This window comes from Dromiciops gliroides, chromosome 6 (assembly GCF_019393635.1).
Source record: "Dromiciops gliroides isolate mDroGli1 chromosome 6, mDroGli1.pri, whole genome shotgun sequence".
In the NCBI taxonomy this organism is placed as follows: domain Eukaryota; kingdom Metazoa; phylum Chordata; class Mammalia; order Microbiotheria; family Microbiotheriidae; genus Dromiciops; species Dromiciops gliroides.
Window position 1 is genome coordinate 98,595,552 of NC_057866.1, and position 18,219 is coordinate 98,613,770.

Below are 18,219 nucleotides of genomic sequence, written 5' to 3' on the forward strand. Positions count from 1 at the left end.
TGTTGGGTAGTGTTTCTGCTTCCTCTACCCCACCATAGGTACTTGGTCTCTGTTTTAAACATTTTCCCAGCACATATAACTAGGGCAGTGGAGAATAGGGACAGAGTTTTGCTACAGAAAGTTACAGGGATGATGATGAATGGCATCATAGGGCAATTTATTAACTTGGTCTTTCCAACAATGATTTAATTACTGTTCCTAGAGTTAGACATGAAAAGTAGGAGGTCCAGGGTAGTGAATCAGAAGGTAAACATCAGGATTAGGCCAGAGAGAAATGCTGCAATAAGAGTGCCTTGGGAGTTATTCATTGAGTGATTTCAGCAGAAGCTATGGGAACAGCTGAAGGAGTCTCCTGGCAAGAAGGTCAGCTCTGTTCTAGAAAAGGGTGCTCTATCATAATTAGAATGATTCTTTTGAACTGTAATGCCAAAGACTGACATTTTTAATCAAGCTTAATTCTAGAATTTAAAAGGTGAAAAATAAATGAAAAATTGCATATAAAAGTCCCAAGAGTGAGACCTTTAGCTTAATAAAACTAAAGAGGGATGAAAGAACTGACCTAAATATTTATGGCTTTTAGGTAAAATTCTATCTTTAATAGCTAAAGAATTTTTTTCTTATGCAATAGTGAGGCATTAAGAAAACAGGGGGAAAAAGCCCATTTTCCTAACTAGGTTAAAAAATACCCTGTTAAATTAAATGAACTGTTAAACTTGGATTTCTTTCCTGGTCTTCACAAGAGGAATTTCCCTACACTGATAGAAATGAAAGCCATCTCTCATTTCATAAAAAGCTGATCTGTTGACCATCTGGCTCTAGCTTTTTAAAAATCTTGCTGGATGTTTTAAAACTAGTGCCTCTGACACAAGGAAACTATCATCAAAGAATACTTTCATTTTTCTTTTACCATGGAAAGTCTCTTCCTAATGAGTTGTTGGAATTAACTGCATGAGAATCAACTGACCACAGTTACACCATGTAACCGACCACAGTTTGGAGTACCTTTGCTTGAGAAAACTCACATCAGCTTAAGATTGTGGCAAAATCATGACATCTAAGGCATCACACATTCCTTTTGTAGCTATCATGTAATAAAAGGTTTGCATTCACTTTATGTTAAATATCAAATTAAAAATTTGGGGGGTGGGGTGGGGCAATGAGGGTTAAGTGACTTGCCCAGGGTCACACAGTTAGTAAATGTCAAGTATCTGAGGCTGGATTTGAACTCAAGTCCTCCCGAATCCAGGGCTGGTGCTTTATCCACTGTGCCACCTAGCTGCCCCTCAAATTAAAATTTAAGGTCAAAAGTATTCATAAAGGGATGTGGACTGTGTTCCATGTTCTCTCATCCCTTAGAACTGGTTACGTTATGACAAGTATTTAATTTTCCCCTGTGCAATATTACTCTGCCCCCACACAAAAATTAGACAATAAAAGACTCAAAATGTTCAAGCATTTAAAATGAGTAAGAATTCATTTTTAGCCAAGGACACAAGATGGAAGACAATTTGCTATCTTTAAGTACAACTTTGTGTTTTAGGCTGCATTTCACACATCACAGACCAAGGAGTGACCACCTGCTGGGACTTTCATCTGAGAATCTCTTGGATCCTTCCAGTTTTCCTGGATAGCCTTTTCAGTTTCTTTCTTATTTTGAAAATATTCAGTTGTGAATTTTTTTCTGTCTAAAATACTATTAAATTGCCAACTCAGAAAATTTTTTTCCATGTTTAGAATTTCAATGATTTATAAGGAAGGCTGAATAGTAGGGCTTTAACTGTCAAAGTGTGACCAAGAAAGCTACTGTCCTGAAGAATTTGTTTTGATGAGCATGTATTACTAGGCACAGCCAAACCCTGAATTTTGATCATCAAGGGAAGAATAATTTAGGTCACAGGAGCACATTATTAAATCCAAACATCCTTAGGTTACTAAAACCCTTACTGAATAACAGTAAGGTGGTGAAATTCTTTTAGTAGGGCCCCAGGCTTACTGAAAATTCTCACATAATGAAGGGAGCAATCAAAGCTTGAGGTCTTACTGCCACTTCCTGTTTTAGGAAAAATTGTGGTATTTGAAAATGATTGCCTGACTAACTGGAATTCCTAATAAACATGACTCACACACTCTGGACTTCCTGCAATATCTGAAATAGTTCTGGCTGACCTTTTAAATGATGTGGTCAAAGAGAGGCAGAGAAGCACCACTGCAGGAATGTTCTCATTTCTGGATCCTTCTCAGTCCTGCTGCCTCACCTTTGGCTGGGAGACACCAGGATAATTTTACATCAGTTTTGCTTCTGAAAGTCCACTTGATCTCTGATGACTTAAAAATGGACACTAGGTGACTTCCTGGAGGACTCTACCAGGAACTAGAACCACATAAAATCAAAGTTCTACATCTGCTTTGATATAATTACAATGCAATCTCTGCAAAACCTTATGACTTACTTAGGGGCTTGGGGTTTTGTTGTTGTGTTTTGTTTTTCCTACTAGGACTAAACTATTTTTTATCCTTACATAACCCGAATGCATGGTATTCTTCCTATTGCTTTTATGGTACTATCCATGGATGTGGATTTTAAGATCCCTCATATCAAAAGCTACAAGTTTTTAGGCTTTAAAAACCTATATGCTGCTACTGATTGACTACTAACCAAAGAGACTTCATTTAATTACGTCCCAGTGTATCACTTCCTATTTTCTAGATTAGCTCTACTTCTTTATTCCATGGAGGAATGCAACTTTGGATGGTTCTAACAGGCTAGCCGGTAACTGTAAACCTGGTTGGTGTATATTTTATTTTTTATTTTTATGAGGCAATTGGGGTTAAATGACTTGTCCAGGGTCACACAGCTAGTAAGTGTTAAGTGTCTGAGACTGGATTTGAACTCATGTCCTCCTGACTCCAGGGCTGGTGCTCTATCCAGTGCACCACCTAGCTGTCCCTGCTTGGCATATATTTTAGAAGGCACATTGATGTCTGCACCATAGTTTCCAAGGATTATTCCGTGCCTTGTTGGCCCACACTGCACAGGAAATTCACAATCAAATTTGGAAATTTTCTCACCCTTTCCACTGGTTCCTTCTTTGACACCCTGCAAAAGTAAAGTTTCCCCCATCTTGTAGAAATTTTTAATAAATCCAATTACTTCTCACAACTAGGCTCTTTCTTTCCCCTTTCAAATCCAAATTTTTCAAAGGGCTGCCTTCACTTCCTTCCCTCCCATGCCTCCTTATTCCCCTTCAGTATTTGGTCCTGATGAGAGGCATCTTGTATCACAGTGTGTCCATGAAATCTTTTCATCTCTGTACCATTTTTTCTATCTATTGCCTCGTTCCTCACTCCATGTGCCACCATATTCAAAGCTCTCATTACCACTTGCATGGCCGATTACAGTAATGCTCTATTTGCTCTCTATGTCTTCTGTTTCACTCCTCTCTAGCCCATCCTACACACACTGGCCAGAATCACTTTCCTAAAGCACAGGTCTAAGTACTTCACGCCTCTGCTCAAAAGACTTCAGAGGTTCGATATTGCCTCTAGGACAAAACAAAATCTCCCTAGCCTGGCACTTAAAGCCCTCTACAATCCAGCTTTAATCTCTCTTCTCCAGCTGTATTTCATATCATTCCCTTTTATACACTCTACCTTCCAGCCAAGCTGGACTAGATATTCCTTCACTTGATAATCAGTCTCCAGGCTTTGTACTCATCATGTGAGCTGTCATTCTTGGAATGAGGTCCCCGAACAGAATATTTGCTTAATTAAAGCTTGTTCACCAACTCTTTCTTTCTGCCTTTAAGAATCCTTCTTTTCCTTCAAGGCTGAGCTGACACCTTCTCTTCTGTGGATCTTTCTCTGATTCTCCTTGGCCAAAAGTATTTTCCTTCCCATTCAAACATTTTGTCTAGATATCTGCTTTGTCTTTGTCACTCCCTACTTAATATTAGTATATTCCTAATAGAATGGAACCATCTCAAAAGCAGGGATTATGTCATTTTAAATCTATGAATCCCCAGGGGCTAGCACAGTTCCATACCCATAGCAGGGTTTTAAGTAGTCTGTTGTTAATAGCTAAATCCTTCAAAATGTCTAGTAGACACAGGGACTATTAATAATAGCCAATATTTATATATGACATTAAAGTGATTCTCTGATTTGATCCTCATGATAATCCACTGAGGAAATACTAAAGGTATTATTGCTCCTATTTTATAACTAGGTAAACAGATTCAGGAACATGATTTTCCCATAGTCATAAAACAAGTCAGTGTGAAAGGACAGATGGGAAACAGGTCCCTCCTGACTTTAAGTCCAGGGTTTTGCATTCTATTCCAGAGATTCCTAAGAAGGCTGCCCAATAAACATTTGTGCAGTGACTGACTGAACCTCTTGGCAATCCCTGTCTCCATCACTGTAAATGCCTTTACCTGTTATCAAAGGCACCTATATTCATTCCTCCCTTATTGGGCTCTAAGATTCATGAGATCTCACAGTAAAGGGCCTTGAAGGCACCATGGCCTGGGGAATAGATAACCACTAGGAATGTGATGGAATGATCACATCCATAAGAAAAGAAAAGAGGCACTGTGGTAGAGTGGCTCAAAAGCTGGTTTCTGAGTGGGGATCACATGGGGTCAAGTCTCACTTCTGACCCATACTGGCTATGACCCTGGGCAAGTCACTTGAACCTCTTGGTACCCCAGGCAAATCTCTAGGATGGCAAGCTGTTGAAAGGTGGCCTCTCTGCCTTAGTAGAGGAGATTTCTGGGAATTACCTATATCAATGAAATCAAAAGTCTAGACTGGGAAAAAAATAAGAATAGATTGTTGCAGAGTAAAAAATGCAAAACCAGAAGGCAATGATTTTTTTAAAAAAGCAGCTTATAAGCAGATCAAATGCAGTGACCACATTACTTATTTCTGAACACAGAGGATGAAACAGAACTCCCTCTACGTGGTAGTAACTATGACTAATATATATTGGCTACCCAGATGGAGGCTGTGTCTTGGTTGATCTTTCTTTGTTACATCTGAGTTGGGGTTGTGAGTGGATAATGGGACGAGACTGATATAAAGAATAAAAAGCTTCAATGACACTTAAAATATAGTAAAAGGGGGCATCTAGGTGGCGCAGTGGATAAAGCACTGGCCCTGGGTTCAGGAGGACCCGAGTTCAAATTTGATCTCGGACACTTACACTTATTAGCTGTGTGCCCCTGGGCAAGTCACTTAACCCTCATTGCCTCCCCCCTATATATAACATATATTTTATATAAATAACTATAATATTAAAAAATATAAATAAATACAATCACATATATAGATGTCAGAAGAACACATTTTGTAATCATTAGAAAACTATGGATAGCAACAATCCCATTACATAATAGCTATCTCATTTATCTGACTATCCCACAATTATAAAAGTTACCTTATAAGGAGAGATATGAGTATCTGAAGGAAAGGCTAACATTCCCATCACTTGTCGAACCTCATCCAATTGACTTCCTTCAGCTTGACTGAAGTGCTTTCTTGCATGTCTAAAAAACAATTTGGAATATTTTAATCTATATTATCCACCTTAATGAATCTGAGATTAAAAATAAACACATTTATGTAATCTGTATAAAAATGATTAGAAAAAGAAGGTTTAGTTTCAAATTCTCAGGGTTTCTAGACACAAAATCAAGTTGAACATGCATACACTAGATATGAAGGGGTAAATTATTTTAATATTAAGAGAATTTATCACATATCTGAAGCACTAAACTCAAAAACAGCAATATCATCCTCTATTTGTTCACTGCTTATCATCTTTCATAGTTATATCTATCATTTGATAGAAATTGGTACAACAATCAAGAAATAAGTTCTCTGTCTATTCTGTTAGATATAAAAGTGGACTGTTTCACACAGGTCCAAGGGTGGTAACTAACTCATTCCATTTACTAAGATGCAAACCAATATTGAAATGAAACAAGTACATAATACTTCAGAGGATATACTAGAGACCAAATTAATCATGAGATATGAACTTGCTCATCACATTTTAATTTTCCAATCATCTGTTTAAAAAAAATTTTATCATGGATTTATATTGCATTCTTAGAAAACTTTAAGACCTTTCAGCTGCCAAATAGAAACAAATGAGTTCACTTAAATTCACAAATACACTTCAAGACCAGCCATTCTTCACTTGTCCAAATGTTTTAGACACAGAAAATGGGAAAAGGATGCTGTTAATGGTCTATTAAATTTTGATTGTATTTTTAAAAAACATCATGATAATTCCCTCCAGTATCCTTCCCTCTCCCTGACAGTCATCCTGTATAATGAAAAAATTTTAAAAAAAGAAAGAAAAAGATGGAAAAATAAATCAGCACAACTGCTCATTACTTCAAGAAAGTCTGACAACGAGTACAATAGAGCAACATACTTGTAGGACTCCCACTTCTGCAAAGGGGTAAGGATAGATATCTTCCCACATTTCTTCTTTCAAGTCATATTTGTTCTTTAAATTGTGCAACATTCATTCATTCGTTCGTTCTTTCCATTTACATTGCTTCAATCACTCTGCACAGTTTCCTTGGCTTTGCTTATTTCACTATCAGGTTCATGGGGACCTTTCCATGCTTCTCTATTCATCATATCCAGCATTTTTTATAGCACAGTAACATTTTATTACATTCATGTACCACAAATTCGCTGTCTGTTATTCCCTAATCAATGGATATCTACTTTGTTTCTAATTTTTTTTTTAATCACAAAAAAGCTGGTATAAAAATTTTGGTGTATATGGAGACTTTTGTCCAAGTAATATCATCTTTGAGGGTGTGTGTGTGTGTGTGTGTGTGTGTGTGTGTGTGTGTGTGTGTGTGTGTGTATGCCTAGCAGTGGAATATCTGTCAAAGTATTGGGAAATTTTAGTCACTTTATTTGCATGATACCAAACTGCTTTGTAAAATGGTTGTAGTGATCAACAGCTCTGCCCCAATAATGCACTCATGTGCATCATCTTCCCATAATTCCTCCAATATTGAATATTCCCATTTTTTGTCATGTTTGCCAATTTGTAGGATGTGAGGCAAAACCTTAAGGTTGTTTTGATTTGTGTTTCTCTTATTATTAGTCATTTGGAGCCTTTTTTCATGGGATTGTTTATTAATAATTTGCAATTTTTCTTTTGAGAATTGTTTAGTCATATCCTTTGAATGATCTATTTAAGAAGCTACTATAGGGGGCAGCTAGGTGGCGCAGTATAAAGCACCAACCCTGGATTCAGGGGGACCTGAGTTCAAGTCCAGCCTCAGATACTTGACACTAGCTGTGTGACCCTGGGCAAGTCACTTAACCCTCAAAACAAAACAAAACAAAAAACAACAACAAGAAAAAATACAAGAAGCTACTACGACTATGCCATTGGAGTGCAGTGTCTACAATGTTCCACAAAGCTGGAAAGGTCTTAAGTATACTGGTCCGGTGGCAGCCTGTGTTCACTGTCTAAGAACCAATCTAAGTACAGGAAGACTCAACAGCAGGAGCTGGCTCCTAGGTGAGAAATCCTTGGTCAGGGTAAGCCATGGAACAAGATAAAATATGAAATATTTCTCTCACCTGAGCAGCCCCCTTCACTCCTACAGTGGCAAATTGGCAACAAAAGGGGCAAAGGCTACCAAGAATATGTATTTTTAGATGGTCTTATAAATATTAATTATTGGTACTCTAAATGTATGATATCTGTTCAATGACCAACAAGTCTATAAATTACTAAAGGAGAAATTAAATTACATCTATATTGACACTGTTATATAAATAAAAGCATTATAAAAAAGAAAGTTGCAGCTAGCTAGGAGGGCAATTTAGAGGTTCTTCTAGTAGAGGCATATGAAGGAGTTGGTGGAGATGATTCTATTGGTATTCAAAGGCAAATAAACATCACTTCATGGGATACTTGGTCATCCAACCTTGTGGTACTCAGAATGAGTACAAGGAAATAGCCACTGTGACAGTGGCTTAGGCATAGACATCAGCATCAGAGGATAAGAAGGTAGAGAAATTCAAGTTAAACTAGAATACACTTCAAAATAATGAAAAGTGTATTGAAAAAATAACAAGATCAGGAAATAAATGAGGCCAAAATTTTTCAGACAAAACCTTGGCCTCACATCCATAATTGTGATTACTGTTTTCAAGAAGAGAGTGGAACATCATTCCTTCCTGTTAAAATGGTAAGTAAGGTACAAGAGGGCAAATGATATGGACTATTAGTTGCAGTTACTCTTTTAAGAGGTCTTGTTTAAGTGTTCTTAAAGAGTTACTCTGTGGAGGATTTGTTTCTTTTTTGGGAAGTCTTTACATGTCAAAACAAAAGGAATCTTTTTTTTTTTTTAAAAGAAAAGGCTGAGATATGTTGGTACTGAATGATATCCAAAAAATGAAATTGAATGTATTGAAAATAGCTGCTTACAGATGTGGAAGTCATTTCTAAAAATCACCTGGTTGTGTACCATAGGACCAGAGATGTGTTAAAGCAGAGATAAAACTTATCAGCAAGTAAAAATAAAGGAAACAGATGAGAAGATATGGCATGCAAACAAAACATGACCTAAACTCTAATCTGACCTACTTAAATAAGTCACTGATGTTGAAAAAGAAAGGAAATGGACAAAGGAAAAAACAATGCCATAGGCTATAACATAGAGTTAAACATCTTCTATGTTTAGCAATGGAATAATATGTTATGTTTTATATACACACACATACACACACATATATATTTAAGTGTGTGTGTGTTAATAAATACATAGCAACTAGCATACCTAAGGGTTCAATGATCCTAGAACCACTTCAGCCAGTAAACAAACACTTGATCTCTTGGTGAAGTAGAAGGATATGATAGCCAGGGAGCCAACAAGTTGGACCATAAACTCATTTTTAAAACTTTGGGGGGGGGGGGGGCAGCTAGGTGGCACAGTGGATAGAGCACTAGCCCTGGAGTCAGGAGTACCTGAGTTCAAATCCAGCTTCAGACACTTAACACTTACTAGCTATGTGACCCTGGGCAATTCACTTAACCCCAACTGCCTCAGCCCCCCCCAAAAAAAAAAACTTTAAGGGGGGTAGCTAGGTGGTGCAGTGGATAAAGCACCAGCCCTGGATTCAGGAGTACCTGAGTTCAAATCTGGCTTCAGACACTTGACACCTACTAGCTGTGTGACCCTGGACAAGTCACTTAACCCTCATTGCCCCACAAAAAACCAAATAAAAAACAAACAAAAAACTTTAAGAAAAGGCTGGAGGAAAATTATTAATAGTTTGTTCATAAAACAATGGGGAACAATGGAAAAGGAAAGTAAGGTTGCTGAAAGATGACTCAAGTCATATCATTCTAAGAGCATTTAAAGATAAAACTGGAAGGAGAGACAAAAACTAGAAATAGCCTGTCAACATTTTTATAAATATTTTCTTTTCATAGTGTCAATGGAGTCACCAAATTTGGCTTCTAACATCCCAGTCCATGACATGCAGCAAGAGGGCTTAAAAAGAGAACTAAAGAGGACAAGGATGGAAGATTACCTGGAGCAAAATATACACAGGGGAGATGTGTGTTGGTGCTAAAGTAATTCTGGGGGCCTATAAAAAAGCAATTCTCAAAAGATATATTAAAGAAAAAAATGAAAAATACCTTTTGAAAAAAGACAGAATATTATTCCTTCCCCAAAAGTTTTTATGAGAGGATATCAATAATTGCTGACCAACAGGCCTACTGCCTTGTCTCTACAAAGTATTTATGACAATATTCTATACATGTGTCAAGGGTACAACTGATGAAAAAAAAAAATCAAAATGGCCCAGGCAGGCTTTTCCAAATAACAATCTACAGTGGACTCTTATCTATAAACTCAGGACTCATAGAAAAGTACAGAGAATATTAGAGCCTAATGTTTGTTGACTATATAAAAAGCACTTAATTTGCTAAAGTCTCATCAAACAAAATAGCTCCCACATGTCAAAATGATACAAAATTCCTTGATAGATGCAATGAGAAACCTTCATTGGTAACTCTGATAAACAGCATCATGAGGTATAAAATGGAGATGTGTGCATTAGAGAAGAAATTATGCTCACAACAAGTTTTAGAACAATGAAAAGCCACTTAAACGAGAGTTACAATAACTTAAGAGTTCAGCTAAGTAATACACAGAGGGAAAACCAAATGGATGACAACGTGCACTGCCTAGATTATGGCATATGGCTGAATGGACAGTCGCTTGACTGTATCAGTATGTCTATTTTGGACAGATACAGATGGCTGAGAAATGACTCTGGGCAGCTCCCTGAAACAAGGGCTCATCTTTTAAAATTTTTTTTAAACACTAACATACTCTCAGTGATAACTACAATTAATAAAGAATCACTAACAGGCTAATACAGAGATGAAAGGTGTGTATGAAGTGGGCACAGCATATCTCTAATGATAAAATTTTGTCCAAGTGGTATAAAAGATATGTAAATTTGCAAACAATTTTTTCTGTTGAAAAAGGAGTTGGGTAAGCCACACGGCAAAAAGAAGGAATGATAGATGGATCACCCACATTGCCATCATCATATATCAAGTGAAGAATGATTATGTGGGGCAAATACATTGACCTTACGGTTTCAGTCTTCAGTGGAAGCTTGTTAGATTAAGTCGACCCAGGGGTGAATGGCACCAAACATCAGGAGAATCCAGTAACTCAGTTTCCATGATCTCTCCTGTTCCCCATTACTTGAACAATGAGCTTAGGACCACATTTGCAAGATTGTTTGGTACCCCATAAGGCAAACTGTCTGGCCCTGGAGATTTATATTTCGAGTAGCTCTTATTCACTATTTTCTAAAAGCAGCCGGGTGACACAGTGGATAGAGCACTGGACCTGGAATCAGGAAGACCTAAGATCAAATCTGGCCTCAAGACACTGTGTGTCCCTGAGCAAGTCACTTAACTGCTGTCTGCCTTACTTTCCCCATCTGTAAAATGGAGATAATAATAGCACCTTCCTCCTGGGATTCTTGTGAGCATAAAATGAGATATTTGTAAAGTACTTTGAAAATCGGAAAGTGCTACACAAATGCTATAATTATAATTATAATTATAATTACTGTTATGATTATTCTCTCCTTTCTTGAGTTAATGCAATTCTCTCTTAAGGATGTCAGTCCTACTCTTCACATTTTAAAGCTTGCTCTACTTGACTAAGAAGACAGAAGCAATCCATTTTGCTTTCTGACTTCAATGAACGTGATACATTTCAGAAACTGAAGACTTCTCTTCTTTGTACATGTTCTCATTAAGAATTTAGCTGGAAAAAAAAATCTCACCTCATTCTGAGTTTTGGCTTTCTTGACATTATTCATAAATGTTATTGCCACTTTTTTGTATTTATATTCTTGGTTCTATGTTCCTTTTGTTCATGGTCTTTTAAAATGGAAGGATTTTATAACAAAACTGTATCAGGTGCAGGAATGCATTTAAATGGTAATGTAAAATCTGCCTCTAATCCAAGGGAGCTGTGTTCAACTGAATGAGAAATCATGCAGTTTCAAATGTCAGGTGGCCTTAGTAAAGAGAGGATATGACTTCATAAGAGGCCTAAGATATTCAGGGGAAGAGAGTTTTCTAAAGCTTAGGGGCTGTGCAATGAGAAGCCCTCATTCTTGAGCCAGCCTAGATTTGGAAGTGATTTTTTTGAATTAAATTGATTATAATTAAGAGAAGGAAGAAATGAATGTTAGGTAGTCATTGATCTTTCTAAGCATAAATGCTTTCAAAGCCTTTGAAGATCAAGATCAAAGTTTTAAAAATGTTTGACCCTTGTCCTCTCAAAGTCATGTCAACAGAAACCCTCCATATATGTCAAAGTTTTATTTTGTCAGTGTTATGCCAGCATTTCATAACACATTTCTAATAAAGGCAGACTGAAATTTACTGATACATTTTCTAAAGGATATACTTCTTTTATGTAATAATTTACCCAATTATACAAAACAATTCAATTATAGCTCTGCCATTTGACTTAGAAAAGCTATTTCACATCAAATTTGACCCATATTGCCTAAACTTAGGTCAAATACTACCCAAAACTTCAGAAGGTCAATACTAGGTTTGTTCTAGGTCAAAGGAACAACTTGTAATCTCAGAGTTTGTACCAAGGCTGCTGGCCAATCCTGGCTCACTAAAGGCCTGGGGGAAATTAATTTTGACTCCCAAGATTCATAAGACTATCAGGCACACAGGTAAATTGGGAAGCAATGCAAATCTTCCTCTGTGTGTTTGTGGGGAGGGAGTTTTAATGTCAGTTATCAATGCCTTCTTTGCAAGACCTTTGTTTCCTTCATTTTTCTTATACTCCATCCTTCTAGAATTATTTCACTTCTCCCTGGGCTGAACCTGGAGTCAACCTTTTCTCTGGAGGACTGCCATGCATGGTTTACAAGACATTTTCTTCACAACTAGGTGAGGTAGGGAGGCAGGTAATGCAAGGATTAGCCTCATATTATGTACAATGACATTGAGACATAACAAGCTAGGGAATATCAGAGCTAGAACTTGCATCAGTTCAGTGCTACTGCCACTATGCCAAGCTGCCTTTCTACAGATTCCCTCCGAGTGCTTCAGTTTCAATCCATGATATCACCAGGTGGCATTCCCGATGGCCAGACTGCTTAACTTCTTCCCACTGACCAGCAAAAGCAGTGACTTCCATACTGGCTGTGAAAAGATATAGGAAGGACTCATTAGCCTGGTCCCATTTTGCTGCTGAGAAAGGCGGATCATCAAGTAACCTCAAAGAGATGCCAAAAAGGCCAGTTCCTCAAGTCTGTAGCAGGTTAGTTTTATTTCCCCAGAGGAAATCCAAGCTTCTTGAAGTTATTGATTTTAGTCCTTGCTTAGCCTAATTTCTATTTTTATTTGCTTAGCCTAATTTCAAAAGCAATTAAAGGGGGCAGCTAGGTGGCACAGTGGATAGAGCACTGGCCCTGGAGTCAGGAGGACCTGAGTTCAAATCTAGCCTCAGACACTTGACACTTACTAGCTGTGTGACCCTGGGCAAATCACTTAACCCTCATTGCCCCACAAAAACAAAACAATTAAAAGTCATGCTGAGAACTACCAAAAATCCCTGTAATACAAATGAAGAGTCCCAAAGAATTAGGGTTACTGGATAATACAAGACCTGGCAGCCTCTACTAAAAAGAAGAGGGGACACTGGAATATAATTTTCCAAGTGGTCAAAGAGACAGGCTTAAAACCAAGAATAACTTCTCCTACAAATCTGTGTATAATCCTTACAGGGGAAAAAAATGGACCTTCAATGGAATACAGGACTTTTAAAAGCATTCTTTTGTTTTTTGTTTTCTTTGTTTTTGTTTTTTGCAGGCAATGGGGGTTAAGTGACTTGCCCAGGGTCACACAGTTAGTAAGTGTCAAGTGTCTGAGGCCGGATTTTGAACTCAGGTACTCCTGAATCCAGGGCCGGTGCTTTAACCACTGCGCCATCTAGCTGCCCCCTAAAAGCATTCTTGATGTATTGTACTCTAATCTTTGCATTAAAAGCATTCTTGATTAGAGTACAATAAAAATTCTGAAATAGAAACACAAGATAAAAGAAATTTAGCAAGAAAAATTTATTTGAGAAAATGGAAGGGGCTGTATAATGTTAAGGGCTAACATTATATTAAGAGAAGAAACAACTGTTGCTTCAGACACTTAATGTATTCAAAGGATATTGAGAGAGTTAAGAAAAACAGAGGGTCTCTACTCTGGGGATTTTAAATGGGGAAAGGAAAGAAGAGGCGAAAGAACACATTAAATTAGTAAGGAGAGGGGCGGCTAGGTGGCACAGTGGATGGAGCACCGGCCCTGGAGTCAGGAGTACCTGAGTTCAAACCCGGCCTCAGACATTTAACACGTACTAGCTGTGTGACCCTGGGCAAGTCACTTAACCCCCATTACCTCACTAAAAAAAATAGTAAGGAGAAAGAAAGGGGTAGAATTTACTATTTCTCATAACTGGGGTGCACAAGAAGGGTATATATGACCACAGAGAAAGGAGTAGGGAAAATGTGCATCAGATAAGCCTTATTCTTCTCTGAATGAGAGAAAGGAGGATTAAGCATACACCTATACACAGAAATATATCCATCTAAACAGGGAAACAGGAAGGGATAGTAAAGGAAGGTTAGGGAATAATTAGGAGAAATAATTGGAAATAAGGATAACATAGGGGACAGAATTGTTTTAATTAAAAAATTAAAAAAAAAAAAAAACTTCTTGACCCCAAAGGGGGAACTTAAAGTGGGGAGGAAGGAAAGAACTGGAAACAAATGGGTACCCACCAACTGCAAAAGACAAAATAAATTGAAGTATTTGAATATAATGGAATATTATTGTATATATTGGAATGTATTATAAGAAATAATGAAAGACAATCTTAGAGAATTCTGGGATGTATGAACTGATGCAGAATGAAACGAGCAGAAATAACACTGAAAAGAAAAACAAATGACTTAAGATTTCTGATCAAAGCAACTTTCTTTTTTTTTGTTTTATTATTTTTTTGTTTTTTGTTTTTTTGCAGGGCAATTGGGGTTAAGTGACTTGCCCAGGGTCACACAGCTAGTAAGTGTCAAGTGTCTGAGGCCGGATTTGAACTCAGGTCCTCCTGAATCCAGGGCCGGTTGCTTTATCCACTGTGCCACCTAGTTGCCTCTCAAAGCAACTTTCAACTATATCCCTAAAGGATATATGATGAAGCATATTAGTTATATCCTGAAAGATGGACTTAATGGAAAGAAAACATACATTTTACATATAGGACTATATGGATTGATTTTTCTTGATAATACTTATTACCAGGGTTTTAATTCCCCCTCCCTTTCCCTGCTTTTAAATGGGGGAAGTGGGGTATGGAAATAATGATAAGGAAAAAAAGAAAAGAAAAAAGAGGTCTATTGAATCATTTAAATGAGTGAATAGGATTACAGAAGGAAGAATAATTCAGACAGTTTTGAAACAAACAGTATAAAGTTGTTATATACATTTTTTTTTTTTTAAGTGAGGCAATTGGGGTTAAGTGACTTGCCCAGGGTCACACAGCTAGTAAGTGTTAAGTGTCTGAGGCTGGATTTGAACTCAGGTACTCCTGAATTCAGGGTCGGTGCTTTATCCACTGCGCCACCTAGCTGCCCCTACATACATCTTAAAAGCAAAGGCTATGTAAGTACAGATTCATGGTTTCATATATAATTCTCTTTTGAGGACTACTCTGTATATAGGAATACTTTTTTTTAGGATTACTAAATTTTTAGTATATATTTTTTAGATAGATAGATAGATAGGAACATCACTCTCTCCTGGTTCTCCAGATTGCTCCTTCTTAGTCTCCTTTGCTGAATCCTCATCTAGGTTTGTAGAGATCCCTTCAGTGCTGGGTCATCTTCTCTTCTCCCTTTATACTACTTTCACTTGGTGATCTCAAGAGTCACCATGCATTTAATTACCATCTCACTGCTGACAAATTTCTGCTGCCTATCTTGCCCTAACTTCTTTGCTGACCTCTAATCTTAAATCTCCAGCTCCCTTTCAGACATCTTAAACTTAACATGTCCCAAATGGAGCTCATTATCTTTCCCTTCAAGCCCTCCCTCTTCTATACTCCCCTATTATGATCAAGGGCAATCCTATCCTCCTGACCCTTCAGGCTTGCAACCTGGGTGTCACCCTTGACTCCTGACATTCACCCTCTATATTCAATTTGTTGCCAATGCCTGTCGATATCACCTTTGCAGTATCTTCTTTCCTTTGATACTCTCGCACAGGTCCTCATCACACTACTGCAATTGTCTACCGGCTTCAAGTCCCCAGTCGGTTCTTCATTTGGCCACTGAAGTGATCTTCCTCAGGTCCAGGTCCTACCATGTCAACCTACTCTTGGCTCAATGCGCTCCAGGGGCTCCATATCACCCCCAGGACCAAATACAAATTGTTCCATTGACACTCAGAGCCCTTCATAACTGCCCCCTCCTCATACCTTCTCACACCTCCCTCCTTTCCGTGCCCTGGCTGGCCCTGGGACACTGGCCTCTTCATGACCTTCCGTCTCTTGGCTTTGGCCATTTTCTCGGGCTGTTTTCCATTCCTGGGATGCTCTCCCTCCTCATCTTCCTCTCGTTTGTTTCCCTGGCTCCCTCAAGTCCCAGTTACCATCCTATTTTCTACTGGAAGCATTTCCCCACTTCTGCTCACTCTCCTACCTCCCCTCTCCCGGTGCATCCCTACTGATCCCGTATAGCTTCTGCTTTGCCGTCTCTCCCATTACAGGGTGAGCTGAGGATGCAGATGTCTCCTGCCCTTTTTGGCATCCCATCATTTAGCACAGCTCCTGGCAGACAGGAGACACTTCAATGCTATTCTGGCTGACTATTTTTAAAATTAACACCCACCTGCCCCCATTCTGCTTAAGCTGACCTCTGGACTCCTTTCCTTCTCTGTCCCAGTCACGATGGCCTCCTTGCTTTCTCCTGACTCTGGGCCTTTGCACAGGCAGGAAGGCAACCCTCTTTTGATCTATGTCTCTTCCAATCCCCTGCTTCCATCCTGGCTCAGTTCAAGTGATCACTCCTATAGGAAGCCTTTTTTGGGTACCCCTATTGGCTAGTGCCGTCTCAACCCCAAATTACTTCGTATTGATTAAGGGGTGTAAATGCTGTTTTCTCCCACCCTTGAGGGTAGCACTATCATTTTTTTGTCTCTATCTCTACACTTACGCTTGTGCGCTTGAAGACAGATTAAAGTAGGGAGATAGTGAAGCTACCTCAGTATTAAATACGAGTTATAGTTGGAGTGATAAAACATTGTAAAAGAAAAAAAAGCAGCAAGATCTTGCATCTGAGCAAAATGAATGATTGCTTGCTTGGAGGTAATGTCCTTTTAAGCCAGGAATATGGATTAGTAAGGGGTATGAACAGTCTGACTTTGTCATATTTAAGGAGCAGGTCTGTTTTTTAAAATATCTAAATCTGAGCTGATGAAAGATTGGGTTTAAAGTATCTCATGGTCATGTTGGAACCAGTTAGTTTGGCTAATTAGAGAATGGTGCTAATGAAGGAAAGACTACATTCTTAATTCCCATGAAGGCCAGTTACTTCATAAAATAAAAACAAAGCTGTTATATGAGCACAGACTACACCTCAAAGCATAACCAGCTGTCACAAAAGTATGCTTTTAGTCACAATGGGGAAGGAGGAAGTATCAGTTATGTGTGGCAAAAATAGCTCATCATCTGAAGATAAAATAGAGAGGTAATTCGATGGGCAGAAACAAACTTAGGTATGATATTTATAGGACTGAGGTGCAAGAGACTGGCAAGTAGACTTGGTGCACCTAAAGAAGTGAAGGAGACTGGGCTCCTGGCATACTCACTGCCAGAAGGATATAAGTTGTGGAATGATATAGAAATTACAGATTAAAGTGTCATCAAATTTAATGTTGGAAGAGTTCAGGATTCATCCGGTTCAATTCTCTCATTTTATGGAGAAGGAAACCCGTTCCTAGACAGGACTAGTGACCTATCTTGCTAGTAAGTAGCTGAACTAAGATTTGAAGCATGGCAGAACCAAGAGCAGGGGGTGAAAGGTGAAAAGAAAATTTTGGCTGGATGCAGGGAAGCGTTTCCTAACAATTAGAGATAACCAAAAGCAGAAAGGAACTGCTTAAAGAGGTGGTTGTTGGTCTTTCACTGGAGATCTTTAAGCAGAGGCTAGAAAACCACCTATCTTGACTTAATATAGAGGGGGGATTCCTTTGGAGTATGGGTTGGACTAGGTGCCTACAAAGATCCCTTATGAGTCTAAATTCTATGAATCCATGTCTTCTGACTCAGATTCCAAAGTCCTTTCCATTATACCACACAGTAATGGTGAATCTAGACGGGACCACATTTTGAAAGTCAAGGTCAGAGAGGCCTGTAAGGAGTGAGGCAGTGTTTATGATTCTCTGTTAAATAGTTAGAAAAGAAGAAACCACGTCCAATTTTGGCACAAGTTCAGAAATATGAAGGAGGCTAAAGGTTATCACTATCAATTTGTTTATAAAACTTGGACGGTTTGGGGTTTAAATCTAATTAAGAAATAGCATAAGCAAAAGGTACACCACCACAAATTTAAGACATA

The 18,219-nt window shown here is 38.3% G+C and overlaps 1 protein-coding gene across 2 annotated transcripts in view; it reads right to left on the minus strand.

The window, feature by feature from the left end:
- The window catches only part of MAEA (macrophage erythroblast attacher, E3 ubiquitin ligase), a 144,694-nt gene that overhangs the window by 11,089 nt on the left and 115,386 nt on the right, over positions 1-18,219 (minus strand). For both annotated transcript variants that reach the window (XM_043972401.1, XM_043972402.1), the window contains one exon: positions 5,438-5,546. In XM_043972401.1, the coding sequence (XP_043828336.1) occupies positions 5,438-5,546 (109 nt within the window). The remainder of the gene's footprint in view (positions 1-5,437; positions 5,547-18,219) is intronic.